The following is a 14,917-nucleotide window of genomic DNA, read 5'->3' on the forward strand; positions in this document are numbered from 1 at the left end:
CCACGTAGACAGAAGAAAAAAATCTGACTAGATTGGCTGTGCTTGTTTTTTTTTGTGTGTATTTCTTTTTTCCTAATGCATGCCAGCAGTGGGGGAAATGCTAGTGCTGCTGCAGAGTTTTAACAAATTAATGGGGGTTAAGGGATTAAAGAATTGTAGCCATAGTTATGTTTCCACTACAACTGCAACACCAATGAAAACTTTGAGTGCATCCCATGCCTTGTGATTTTACTTGAACGGAATAGGAATTCAGTTTCTGAGGTCAGACCTGTCAAGGGTGTAGATAATTCAACTGTTTCTGAGTTCCATGGAAAATATAAATCATGCACATCTGAGAAGAAATCATGTAGGTTTTTGTATTGAGAGGTCATTTTAAAACTACAAATAAAAGTGGTTTCAGCTCTAAATATTGAGACACAACTCAGTTTAACCTACTCGAAAACCAGCTTTACTAACACTCAGACATTTGGAAAACATAATCAGCCCCATATTCAGATATATTCAGCCCCATATTCAGATATATTCATATCATATTCTATATTCATATCAGATATATTCATATCATGAACATATTCAGATAATACCTTCTATATTTATGTTTGTAAAGTACTGAAAAAACAGGAATCTAACTATAGCATAGACCCTGGAGACAGACAGCTGGCTCCAGCATTCCTGCAGGTTTGCACGACTTAGATTGAAACTCAGATGGAGCCACTGAATTACAGCCAAGTTCTCTAACACTGTCTTAGGTATGGAAAAAAATCTCTTGAGAACAGATCAGATCTACAGGTGTAAAATGAATGTGGTTTCATACCGCAGGTACGATTAGGCTCCAGCATTTTTGTGTCTATACGGCAGACATTCACACCATCAACTTGAGTGAATAAATGGAACTGAAGATTTCTAATAACTAAAGTATCAGGCTTGCTACCAACTAACAAGAGATAAAATACATTATAAAATACATGTTAAAATGTGCAGATGGTTGCCTGCAGAACATTTAAAGAGCACTCAACAGTCTTTTGGGGCTATCTCATCTATTTGCAATTTGATTCTGATTATTACTTATTATCTATACACCTGCTGTATATGAATTTTGACATACATGAATTCTATCTAAATTTGAATACATTTGCTTAGACTGAGATGTGCTCACCGGTATGTGCTGCACAGAATTGGCTGTAACTTACCTGATCCTTGTTTGATGACAGGAGCTGATGGAGGTGGTGGTTTCTTCGGTCTCTAAAATTTAATAACAGAAGAAAAGAGATCACTTAAAAATGCCTGTGAACCTCATTCACACAAAGGTTGGATGTAATCACAGACTGCTTAACATTAAGAATTACAAGACTTGAGAATACAGATCTGTCACAGAGGTACCCAAAATAACTCCATACAATGCATTTTAAGAGAGAAAATAGCATTAACAAATTAATCTTTCTATTCTTGCAATTGAAACATCCTGCTGGAGGAGAAAAGAGTTCAGCTTATGTGCCTGAAGATCAGAGCAAAGTGTGATCTTTGATTTACTGAAGAAACCTATTCTTGAGCTCACTACCTGAATTGTCATCTACATTCACTCCCTCCCTATACCTAATTTCTTTATCCAGCTAGTTTTTTTTTTCCCTCTCACTCTATGTCCCTGCTTTGTAGTTTTGTTTCCTTCTTGTCCAACCAGTCCATTTCCTTTCTGTGGCCTTCACTTCTAGACTGTTTCCATCACCTTGGAACTGTCAATGGGGCTGGGCTTGAACTATTCCAGAATAAAATACCAAAAAAGTGTTGGATCTTCAGCATCAACTATTTCAATCCACCACCATTGTGAGCCAAACCCCCAGCTGGTGTAGCCTGGGACTAAGCAGTGAACAGAAGAGACCTGGGGTCAACCGTGTGAGGGAAAGAAACAGGATGGGAAAACTGAGGACTGAATAAGGAGACAGGGAAAGATCCCGAGCTTTTGTTCAACAAGCAGAACTGAACTACTGCAACGCATATTCTTTCAGACTATGGGATGGAATCCAAGGTTTCTGGATCATATCAGAAAATACCTGGCAAAAGTATCCATTTCCTTCCCTTTTAGTGCTGTTTCAAGCAAAGAAAGACAGTCTATAGTTCTACCAGTTACTTACTCGCATGGGCAGATCTACATGTATGTCATTCCTAAAATCAATAAAATTTTATTATCAATTTTTACAGCAAACCTTGCTGCAATTTCTACGTGCCTGAATATTTAATTTATTCTAGAAATTAAATTCATCATTACTCTAAAGAGTAAAAATACTTAAAGACATACTTTTTTTTTTTTTTTTTTAGTTTAGAAGGACTGAATAAATTTAACCACCAAAGAAAATGGGTAAGAGTGAAGTTTTTGTCTTCCATATTACAATTTGAGGTCTCACTATGTCTGAAGGTTTATGATTTCTGCCTCTTTTGGATATCACTTTCTTTTATTACTAGGCCTAAAGCTAGAATATACATTCTGATATGAAATTGCATGCTAATCTCCAACAGTTTTTGCTGCTTTTCTACCGTCGTTTTTAATAATTATCGTGTTAGCTTCTGTGAGTTGTTTAATAGTTCCTTTATTAAGCTTTCCAAGTTACTTAATTTTTGCCTCTGGCATCCAATTTTATTGCCAAAGATTGAAGCTGAGTGTCAGTAAGTCTTGGTTTTATCACAGAAGGCTTACATTGTCACTGTGAAATACTCATCAAAAGCCTGATTGAAAGCTCATAATATCACACTGATGACTGAAAAGGTTCCTAAAAATGGAACGGACTTTTTGGGGAAGAAATCCATTCCTTTCCTTCAGGAAGCTGCAAGATTTCTAAATATTGTTTGGCAAATAACAACTCTGTCGCTTTCAAATAACCAGAGGCTGAAAAGGCTTTTCTGGAGATTTTGTATCTTCCTTTTTAATAATTCTGAGAGAGGTAAAGGAACATGTCTCTGAGATACCAAAAGCTCACTGTTGTCTTTCAAATCTCACAGCTAAAGTTTCACCCTCTTCTTTCTGCAGGAGTGCTTGGCTGCTGGCAAAACAGGATATTCTACCACGGTAACAAAGGAGACAAGTTGATAATTCTGATCTTCATTGCATCACCTGACTTGGCAAATTACACTGGGATCACCAGTTTCTCTCTCTCAAACTTAAGACACAGGACAGAGGGCTTTCAGAACAGCGTAGTGAAGGCTGACTGGATAGGCCAATCACATACGTGCTCTTCACAGATGCTCAGTAACTCAGAAATTCGTTTCCTTTAACATTTTTTTTTGTTATTAGCTTGCAAATAAAACTTGTCTAAATCACATACCTGAAACAGAATTTCAGTCCCAGTTCCACTCTGCATTGAAACTGAAAGAATACATTGCTTACCTCTTTTTCAAAATCAGAAGGAAGAAGCTTGACAAAATTATCTGGAAACACTCCTCGTCTGCCATTCAGTTCTCCTTCCCACCAACCTACATCAATGCAATCCTACAAAACAGGAAAATAAAATGCAAAACACAATGTGCTTGGATGCTGCACAGATTTGTGTGCTGAAGTGCTCTTTTGCATAATGTCCTGCCTTTTTGCTAGAACATGACAATTTAGTGGAGTGCCAGGTTAACAGGGTAATCTACCAGATAAAAACTTCAGTAATCACCCTGCATTACATTATCATATGGAGCAGCTAGGGAAGAACAAGAAACATGCTGTAAGAGCTCAAGAGCTTGTCTGTGTCTAAAGCAAAACACTATTTCAGCATTTGATCTGTTAAGCCAGTAAGCATTTTGAGCATGTATGGCACTACTTCTCTGTGACTTCGTTTCAGAGAAAGACAATAACTTAATTAAACATCATACATCCCAAGAGGTAATAAAGCTCATTCATTTGCCACAGTTTCAAGAAAACCTTGACACATTGGAATTACTCCTGAAGTTATTAAATTTGATCACCGTCCAATTAAGAAGGCATTACACGCCTGAACACTGCGAAGCACCATTTTTTTCTGTGGTGTTTTTCAGCAACACAATGTCGCGGGCATGGCAAAACAATGCACAGCTAAGTACTCGCAATACAAAAAGTGAACCTAAATCTTCATATGGCTCAGAGCCATGCAGTAAATATTGTACATCTGAAACGTGAGGGGAAGGGAAAACCCACAGACAGTACATGGGTCATGGTCATGACAACAACTCAGTAGGAATCTCCCTATTCTACGACAGGCAGCACTAACCAGAGTTGGATTTGCAGCTGGATCCCACACGATCCGGCTACATCAGCCTTAAGCAATTGCTGTAATCCCTTCCACAGCTACAGATCTGGTCTGACCAAACCGTATGCACCAGCCAGGTACATCCAGCTGTCCTGGAGGCAGAGCCACACTGAGTGGCTCAGAGTTCAACATGCTGGATGCTACTATGCTAACATTTCTCATCCAGCCCTATGGAAATTCTCCGAGATTTAATGAAGTGGTTTTGCTTTTCAGAAATCACATTTCAGCACTGTTCAGAAGAAATCAGTTGCAATTTAGCAGCTCTGTTCTCTGAATACTCAGTGGTACTGACATAGGTCTAACAGTCCTGGCTTGGGGCATGGTCCCTGTTCCACACGTTCACCATGGTGAGGATTTTCCATCACTCCCTGCTGCAGAAATGGAGCAGGTCTTTCCCTGCAAAAACCTTATGTGGGCTGTGGAAAAAAGCATGGTGATGTGCAAAAACTGGCTCATTACAAGACAATTGCCTTCTTGCTTTTCCATAAAGTGAGAAAGAAAGAAAAATCTGTGCATTTGGAACAGAGGGGCAAGCAGAAACAGAGTGGTATGGATATAAGGAAAGGAGGCAGGTGGGCAGGTAGTTTAGGTAGAAGGGAGAGGCAACAACATGCAGTAAGTAATTATACAGGTTTTTACAGAGAACAAAGCTAGAAAAATTGGACAGAAGCAAAAGAAATAGGCCAAATTCTACAAGCCTCACATATGCTATGAGGCAATATCCCTTCAGAAACAGCACTGGATGAAGGGGTCTAGAATATTCACATTCTTGTGGTATAAAAACAGCTGTAGAAACACAAATGAAGTCATGTCTTGACAATTTATCTACACAATTTGTGAAGCTGTATCTGTTGTGCAGTACCTGTGAACACTCTAGAGTTTAAATGTCACTTGTTGTAGCCATATATATAGGGTAACTGCATGTTAAATATTCATTGAAAGACAGATCTGAACTTATTTTTCAAGGTGAATATGCGATGTGAGCAAATACTTTAGGAAACGGCCACTCTGATCTTCATTTCATCATCTTCCTAGGAAAAAAATCATAGCACTCTTTCACAACTTAAAAAATCTTTGAAGAAAAATACTTACAAAGCTTGTATACACTGCAGAAGCACAGAAGGAAAAGCTAAGAGGAAACAGTAATACTTTGTGTAGAGAAAGCAAGCAGTATTTAAATAGGGGAGAGGATCCACTACAAATATCAAAATATGAACAGTCAGTAAAATATTGCATGATAATACATGCATGCAAGATGATCTTATCATTATTATATTTCCATGGTATCATTTGGTTCAGCTGCTACAGGGATACACAACATCACAAGTTGACTTAATGAGGTATACTTAATGCCAGGAGAATTCTTTAAAATATTGCTCACAGTGACTGTGCGTGTTGGTATCTTTCTGTAAGTTATAATCATAGAATATCTAGCGCTGGAAAGGACCCAAAAGGATCACACATAAAATGCATAACACATTTGATGATATTTGAAAGAAAACAGACTAGCATTAAGGAAGAGCACAGCTTTTATGTTTTTTATTTTTTTAATTTTCTTCTCTTCAAGGCCTTTTATTTAGCTTAATTAGATCGCTTCACCACCTGGCAATATGTGCTGACTAAACAAGAAAGCTAAATATCATGTTTTCTCGTATCACATCTGTTTAAGGTATGTACTTTTTCTTCCTTCATATCTCCGTATTTTACTCTGATGTAATGTGTTCCTGATCTACAAAGGCAGGCACTGAACTTTCATTCTCTTTCTGGTTGTTTTTGTCTCGTGTTTAATCCCTGTTTGTCTCCTGCATTCTCCCTGTTCTTTAGCAGGGTGGCCTTCCCCAAGGACACTTACCCCTTCCAGACCATCACAGTTATTTAGGAGATATTTATCAGTTTGGTTAGACTATCAAAGCTTTGTTAGTGAACTGATCCTCGACTTGCTGATGTTTCCAAATATCTGCTGAGTGAACACTGCGCTCCACGAAGGACTGAGCTAATCAGCCAGTCATGCATGGCACAGGCAGGCTGTGTGCAGGCTTTTACCCTTACCTCAGCCAGCACCCCTCATTCCTGATGTGCAGGAGCCCTCCCACTTGGCTCTCCCACTTGTGCAGCCCAGCAAGTAGGGCACTCAACTGCTCTGTCACGTGGCATGTTTTGTGATGCCCTCTGCACCCTACCATGCCATCCTGAAATCACCAAAATGATATCCAGTTTAGATTTTTAAAAATATTACTAATAACCCAAGCTGCTGGACATGCAAAGCTTGTGTTTCTACTCACAGTATAGCCTAGAGCCAGCTAGTAACCTTGGCTAAACAATGTACAATATCATGTCATTTTTTTTAAGATTGGATTTTTTTTCCTCTTAGAAAACACAAATCTTACTCCTGTTTCTTCATTTTAGTAGCACACTTGCATTTTGTACTCCATGCTTTTCTTAGAGTTTATTTATTTTCATGAAAAACTGCTTGTGTTTCATGCTCATTAATCCAGAACAGCTGCACGTTTGCTTTTTTCTTCTTTCCATCTTGTCACTTGGGCTTACACAGCCAATCACTACACATGATTTTCCTACATCAGTAAATAGTTAGGCAGTTTTTCTTTAATTAAGCAAGCTCTGGAAGCCCACATACAATGCTGACAGCAGGTACATCTTCATCACGAGAGCCTACCATATGAGGACACCTGAGCTGGAGCTGCAACAAGCTGCCTCATGCACTAACAAATGACATCAGAGCCCTGAAGCGCCATGAAGAAGCTGTGATCAGAACCACATGGCTGGCTGTCAACATCGAGCAAAAGCAACTCCAAGAGTTCTAGGTCCCTGTCAGCCACGCAGTCCTAATCACGCTGTCTTTTTTTAAATATAGCTTCGTGTGTTCAATGTTGGCAAAATGGCTGTCATCTCAAAATTTAGATTTTACACAAAAGCCACCAAGCTATTACAACCCAGTAACACATTCCAAAATTTATTAACGAAGTGGATCCCTCCTTTATCGCCATGTTATTCTACCAGACTCATAACAGCATAGACAGATAAAAATCAGATGCTGAAATGTCCCAGAAGTTCTATGAAAAAACGCATTCCAATTACTTAAAATGCATCTTAGTTTAAGAAAAAAAAAAAAAAAAAAAAAAAAGAGATTAAGAAAATTACAAAACTGAAAAGTAAGAAATGACAAAAAACATGAAATTGTATCTGGTAGATACTATAGTTCATGCAAGGTAGGTGGTAGCCAGGCCAGCATTTATCTACACTAAAAATTGGCTTCTACCAAAAGCTTGAGTCAGAGACTATATTCATGTCCAAGGCAGCGACGGTGCAACCAAATACCTTACAGAAATCCACTGAAAATTACAGCTGACAAGACTGTTTTCATTGTTCAGGCTGAGGCAGATGCATGACATAAAGAAAACAAAAAATCTAGTGGGAAATTTTAGCATTTTCTCATTGGAACACAAATCTTCATTGCACCTTCATTTCTAGTTCAAAAATATTGTCTCAAACAAATGTAATTCAACTGACTTTGAAGAATGAAATAAAAGGAGGGAGTGGAGGCAAAAATGAAAGAAGGATGGAAAGTTCTTCTACTGAAGAATCAAAATCAATTCTAATTCCAAACCCCTTAGATCACTAATTAGTGCTAGTAAATTAAATACATTGGATTTGGGATTTATTAGCAAAATTCATCTTGTGATAAGTATTAGGGTGAAGAATTGGAAAAACGTAGTCATAAAAAAAGAAGTGTTGAGGATTTTTTGAGGAGGAATTTCTAAACTTCGTAAGAAACAAATATTACATAAAATGTAAGGTAATAAAAATGTCAAAGTGACCTGGAATTCTTAAGGAAGTCAGAAAAAAATGTAAGAGAAAAGGGTAAACATAGGAGAAATGGCAACTACCAGAAAAGCAGAATACAACTGGCTTTTGTCAACATGTTGCCAACAATTTTAAGGGCATACACAGATGAATTAAAAAAAAAAACAGTCCTTTTCTTGACATGAAGAATAAGAGGAGAAAATAGTCTTCAAATAATTAGAAGCTAGTCAGGCAAGCTAGGAAGAAAATTGCAAGGGGGATGTTCACTGCTCAGACAAAGCAGTGAACATATATTTTAATATGAAAGCAAAGACCTTTTGGTCTGCTATTTGGAGTACCAATTTTTTCACACTATTCGTGAATATAAGTGAAATACAGTGAAATATGTAAGTAGAGTCAACAGCATAAGATCATGGCTTAGTATCCCTTCAGGAACTGTGACAATCCTGTAGAGACTCTCATGCTGGCTACCATAACCTAGAAAAGTCATACTTTTTCCTCTTATATGTGGATGGATCCTGACACTGCTTGGTCTCTTACACATATGGTATGTGTGTGTATCCCACACCAACAGGTTTGTTTGGCAGCACAATGGCTGCTACTGTACCAGAACAAACCCTGTGCTATTTCTTCCCCTGGTGGTCTCAGCTGAACTGTTAAAAAAGCAGAAGCTGGTGGAGATTGAACAAAAAGCCACAGCGGAAGGCTCCGTAATACCATATAACCTTACAAATACTCCACTCATTGCACAGATGCAGCTGTATATCTAGATCCACACCACTGACAAGAGGCTGGCCCCCTCCATCTGCCTGACTGAGGAGTACAGGCAAGTGCAGGGCAAGAACGCAAACTTTCCCTCAGTCAATTACCATCACCATTTTTCCTTGGTGTTCAAAGAGTTGACAGCAGGGGTTGGTGAGACAGAGCTGTCAGTCCCCTGCTTGCTTGATATTCAGTTTAGTAGCTGAGACCACGTTCAAGGCTATGAAATCAGAAGAGGGAGATTCACGCCCAGCAGGCCGCATTGCCCCTCTCAGGCAGACCTGTTCAGCCTGACATGGACGGACGCGGTGCCACCCAGACGTGACTGAAATCGCCCTCTCTGAGACTCTCACATCTTCACGGTCCCTTCCCCCTGCTCCAAGTGGGCAGGACATTCAGATGTTGCAAAGACTGAGGTTATTTCACTTCATATAAAGCCACCCCTTCAAAATTAGTTGCCACAGATGGGCTGGTTTCCAGTCCCCAGTGCTGTGCTCTAGGCCCCAGCCAGTGAAAAGACGATGAGGGCAACCAACCCTTTCCCTGCAAACAGAAAGCAACTCTCCTGGTTGTGAATGCTCTTGTAATATAAATTCACAATATGGATTTTCAAAATTGTTTTGCTAGGAGTCAATAATGCACCGTACTTTAAATGTCAGGCACACGGAACTATCTTTTCTTCCAAGTACCGTGCTTTATTTTACTTATTTTTTCTCCACTTATAGCCACTCAAAGGAGAGTTACTGTGTGCTACGAGACCGTTCTTAATCTCTTAAATAAAAAGCAGGAGCTACTTGGCTGTGTGCTCAGTTGTAATTATAGTTTTTCTCTTGCCTGGGCACAGAAGCCCACTGGACTTGCTGCTAGGTCTCTGCTGAAGCCGGCTGTAAATGCCTGGAGATTGCTCTTTCCAACGTCATCGGCTGCCTAGTACTAGCAGGGAGCCTACCAACAGCTGAGCAGCCTCTGCAGCTGTACTAAAATCAGGCCCTGAGCAAGGGGCTGCCTACACAACCTATTTAGCCCCTCCACAGAGTACAGCACCAGCACATTTGGCAGTGCACTGGGGCGCATGAAAGGTTTGTGGGAGAAGGAGAAACAACTTCACTGCCAGGCAGGCATCCACTGCTCCAGCCACATTTTTTCATTTATTTGAGGGTGCGAAGATGTTTCCTGCCTTTTCCTCCAAAGCAAGCAGCTCTTCAGGCAGGCACCAACTCCCTCGTCTCTCACCACCTCTGAATTACCAAATGTTTCAGGGAGCGCCACATCCCCGACTTCATCTCTTCCCTCCCCAGCTTATCTCCTGGGCTGCCCCTAGCTAAGGAAAAGGCTTTTGTTTGTAAAAGCAAATGAGGTCTTCCCTCTTCCCCAAGGTCCCAAAGCAAAGTAACAAGCTATGTATTTATTTTCTCCCCTATGCATGCCTATAGCTGCAGCTGTGTAAACCCACAAGGAAATAAATCTGAAAAAGGCTGATCTCTTCATCGGTAAACAGGACTCTTTTTTTCTGAGGGAGCAGACCATTACACAGGCTGGCCTGCTGAACACGCTGCTGCTTTGTAGTGCAAAACTAAAACATGAAGCCATCCTGTAAACATCAATCCATAACTGCTCGATATTTCAGCCTTTCTGATTAAAAACTTTTGATAAATAAACCTTTGATTTCATCGGTCTAGCTAGGACATAAAGCAGTGCCAAGAACAAGAACAGCAGCTCCTCTGAAAAGGTAGCTGCAAAGCATGTCCTGTGGTATGGGTACTCTGGCAGTGCTTAAACAGAAAGTCTTCTGCCCAAGCAAACAGATGTACTTGTATGTATAGTCATCATCTACAGACATCTTCTAAAAAACTGGCCTACAAGAATTACCTTTTTTACTTAAGATTTATATGTTACTATGCTTAAAATATACAATTGGCAAGCTAAGATTACAAACTAAAAATTACAGACTATTCAGAGTATTGAGAGAGAGGCAACACAACAGTGCAGGGTTTGAAAAAGCAAAATCCTCATGGTAGGATACCAGAGTATCACAGAAATCTCACCAGAACACACAGTTCCTTGCAAGAAAACAAGAAAAAAATCCCAGCAGTTGGCAATTGTTATTTGTCAAATGTCTGTTTTCCTTCTGCCCTTGCATAGTTGGTTCTCATCAAGAAGAATGTTGAGCTTATAAAATCCCATTATTCAGAAAGCCATGAATATCTCTTACGCTTGTACTGAGAGCTTTCATGTGTCAGCTCTGCTGTGCTGGCAGCCGCACATTACATTATTACCACCCTCATTGTAAGTGTCTTTTCAGCAGCATTTCCCACAATTGATAGCCAACCTCGAAATTTGAAGAAAAAACAAAACACCTTTGAGTTCAAGGTGAACAGATGTGTCTATAGCACCTTTCAAGGCACTCCGTATACTCAAATATATATATGTGTGTGTATATATATGTGTGTGTATATATATAATTTGCAAAGGCTTCTGAATTTGAGGATTAAAGGCCTCGTAGCAAACCAAATCTAAGAGCCAAGCTGGCTGCCATTCCCTGCGCCCACGCAGAGCAGCAGTGGCACAGCGCTGCTGCCTGCCTCCGGGGACCAAAAGGTCCCAGCTCTCACAAGCACGGGAGAAGGCTACAGAAAGAGCTCTGTAATTTTGAAAGCTGGTGTCTGACATCACTGGGCAAAAACAGTTATGTGCAGGGAAATTTCTAGTTTTTATTTTTAACCCGTTAATGAGCAACTGCCTAGATTTAAGTAGACGGAAAATTTTCAGTGAAAATTTGTGTCAAAGGTAAGCCTTATTTTGGTAACTTTGAAATGAGCTAATCAAAACCTGACCTCACATTGCATCAGATATTCATTAATGCAATTTTAATTTGGGGAAAACAATAAAATCATGTTGAAACGGAGTGAAAAAAAGCAGTTTAGTAACATTTAGGAACTGTTCTTTAAAATTTCTTACATTTTATTGTACAATTCTAATGCTGAAATGAAGGCATATCACTCTCGAAATCCACTTTTATTCTGAAAAGTCAAAAAATAATTTATTTTAGTCTTTATAAATTCTCATAAAACTTGCTAAAACACCTGTGAGTGAAGGAAAGCATCTCTCCTGAGTCTTACATTACATCCACCTTATGCTGCTACCTAAGCCTGTATAGGGAATATGATCAAGCTTTGTTATTTACTAAACTCAGTTACCAGGAATGAGACCTTACAGTATCATGAAACAGTTTGTTAAATATTTTTGAACCTGGCTATGATTTAAAGCATCTGGTTAGTAACTAAGTACTCCTAAACAGAAATATTATTTTAAAATTTGGCGATACGGCAGAATGAATCGCTCAACACCTACCTAATCCAAAATCATTTAGATGACAGAGACAGTCCAACAGACAATAAATTAATCTTCTGAGGCAGTCCTGGAGAGCACCCATTTTCCCCTTATATGCACTTTCTCCCGAATATTCATAGATTATGAAATAATGGGAGAAAAGTACAAGGAGAAATCTCCCAGCCTGACTCTGTTTGGCCCATAACCCAAAGCAATTTATTCTGCTCAGGTCCTCAGTCTGCACTCCAGAAGATCCAAATCCTTCCCAGCTCCTACCAGCTGTCCTGCCCAAGCAGCAGAGAATTGGACATGTGGTAAGGGCATCTTTTAAAGCTTCAAACAGGAGAATTTTTCTGTATTCATAAGCACTATGGCTCTACTAAGAATTTACCATGTCAACATCATACGGAAGGAAATAGGAGAGACTGTCAAAAATTAGACATTATTTCAGCAGTGGTTATACTGTCTTCCCAGACAGTGGTTTTTACTGGAAAGCCCAACAAGAAGATACCTCTCTAGGAGACATATTCTGTCCAAGAATTGGCCTGAGTTGTTGGACTCTGCAAAGGAGAAATTGGCTGAGAATAAAGAATGACCTGCAATATACAGGACCTCAGAGCAGAGCATCCGACAGACCAGATATATTTTGGCTGTTAAATCCATTTTAGGCTAGATCTAACCTTTTGACTTTAAACTCTGTGAGTAAATAGTTTAATCAGTAACAAAGCTGAATTGCTTTGATGAAATATTTGTGCAAACAGAAAAAATTACACCGCTCATTGAACAAAACAATCTCTTCTGGGGATTCACTTCACTTGCAACGTTCAGTCAGCAGAATATCATGGAGAAATAAATATGAGCCAGATCATAAAACTCTGGCCCTCCAGTACTCAAAATAACACTGAATTAGCTACCAAAAACATGAAAGGTGGTGCTAGTAACAGACAAAATTCATACCTCTGACACTCTGATAAGCCAAGATATTTATGTAATTATAAATATTTATATAATTATATTTTTGCATTTAGAAAGATTAGAAAACTATTGAACAAATCATTTGAAGGATTAATTTATTGCCATTACTAGCTTACAACAAAGACATCTTAGAAACAGGGTCCTAATTATCATCATTAATTACTTGGCACTGTATGTGCATATTTACTTTCCCTTTAAATGATTCTCCTTATTCTGACAAGGTTGGACTTGAGATAAAACCATCAAGCCAGCAGGTGAACCCAACACACAGGATGAAAGAAAGGATGAATCTAAGCAGTGAGTCTTAACGCCTGCATTGTGAGCAATAATCACAGTTTTCCAGACGCCTTGGTATGTCAGTGGTATCTTTCATAAGCACAGGGCAGAAAAAAAAATTCTCTCCCTTTTTATCTTAAAATATGTCACCTTTTCAGATTAGCTTGGCTGTATTAAAAAATGCTAACAAATAAAGCTAACTCTTTTTAGATGATGCAAATCTCGAAGCGTTACATGCATGGGGGATCCTGTCACTTCACCTACATAGCTTGGCATGAACTTCCATTTGTCAAAATTCAAATGTGATGCTTTTGAGGAACAATACAAGCCCTTCCTTTGAAAACACTGCTGTAGCACTGCAATCAATGATAACAAGAATAGGTAGAAAGAACATCAGTGCATACTTATAGAAAAAAAAATATATAACCTAACAAGAACATTTAAGTGCTGGTTGCTGCCCTCCCCAGCAATAATCTCTAGCTTTGTAGTTTATTTACATGTTCAGCACAAAAATCAGTGTTTCGATAATATTTCTAAAGATACCAGTGAACTGTAAGCTGCATCTGGTACCTTATTGAATATATTGACAACCCTTAAGTAAGGTCTCTACACTGACCTTACTTAATGCTCCATTTTTAAATACAGCATTGAAGAAATGCTGCAAGATATGCATAAGTGTTAAGAGTTTATTTTAAGAATGTAAAAATTTTGGCCAAGGACAAGGTTCAGGCAAGAATTAAAATGAGAGAAAAATTACTCACAGTGTTTTCCCTATAACTCACTGAGTATATCAAATCATTTTAGATAATGAATGTATTTAGTCAACCATTAGCATCCCTACAAATTTTATATAACTCACATGCAGAAACATTCGTACTTCCACACAATGACCCCAAACACTTGCCACACATGTTAGCAGCATGTCAAAAGGGCCTCATTGTGAAGGACCTAGTCCAGCTACCATCCCACATGGCACCATGACCTGAAACCCAGCAAAAGTTCCCAACCTTCTTATTCCCATTAGATTCAAATCTTATGACCCATGCCAACCCATCTGCACCTGCGTGTCCAGTGACCAAGGCAGCCAGATGCAAGGGCAAAGGGAAGGAGCAGACCCATGCCCTTCAGCAGCAGCCTGCCATTAATCATGTCAGATGGCACCCTCACCATGCACTAGTTGCAAAATTATTTCCTGTAGGAAATCAGCAGCTTTGGTACAAGCAGATTCCTTAATCAGCTGAGGGTGAGGGATGTCCTGGGGGAGAAACTGGTGCTGAGCACAGTGTCGAGGGCAAGGAACAGAAAGCAGATGTGGTATGGCTGTTAGGCCTGACCGAAAATGTGTTGAATAATTCATGGTTGTCTCAGGAACAACAGGAAGGGCATGCACTGAGATCTCTTCAGGTGTTGTTCTCTCTGAGGCAAACACCTGTTTCTAAAGGGAAGGAGTAAGCGCCTTTATTGCTTACATGCCATTCTTTAAAGACACAAGA

General features: G+C 39.3%; 1 protein-coding gene across 5 annotated transcripts in view; it reads right to left on the reverse strand.

Moving 5' to 3' along the window:
* SH3KBP1 (SH3 domain containing kinase binding protein 1) overlaps positions 1–14,917 on the reverse strand; it is a 219,217-nt gene that overhangs the window by 31,075 nt on the left and 173,225 nt on the right. For all 5 annotated transcript variants that reach the window (XM_084505543.1, XM_084505541.1, XM_084505542.1 and 2 more), the window contains 2 exons: positions 3,377–3,478; positions 1,191–1,242 (listed from right to left, as the gene is read on the reverse strand). In XM_084505543.1, coding sequence (XP_084361669.1) covers positions 1,191–1,242; positions 3,377–3,478 — 154 coding nt within the window. The remainder of the gene's footprint in view (positions 1–1,190; positions 1,243–3,376; positions 3,479–14,917) is intronic.

Source organism: Aythya ferina (genome assembly GCF_964211825.1).
Source record: "Aythya ferina genome assembly, chromosome: 1".
NCBI lineage: Eukaryota > Metazoa > Chordata > Aves > Anseriformes > Anatidae > Aythya > Aythya ferina.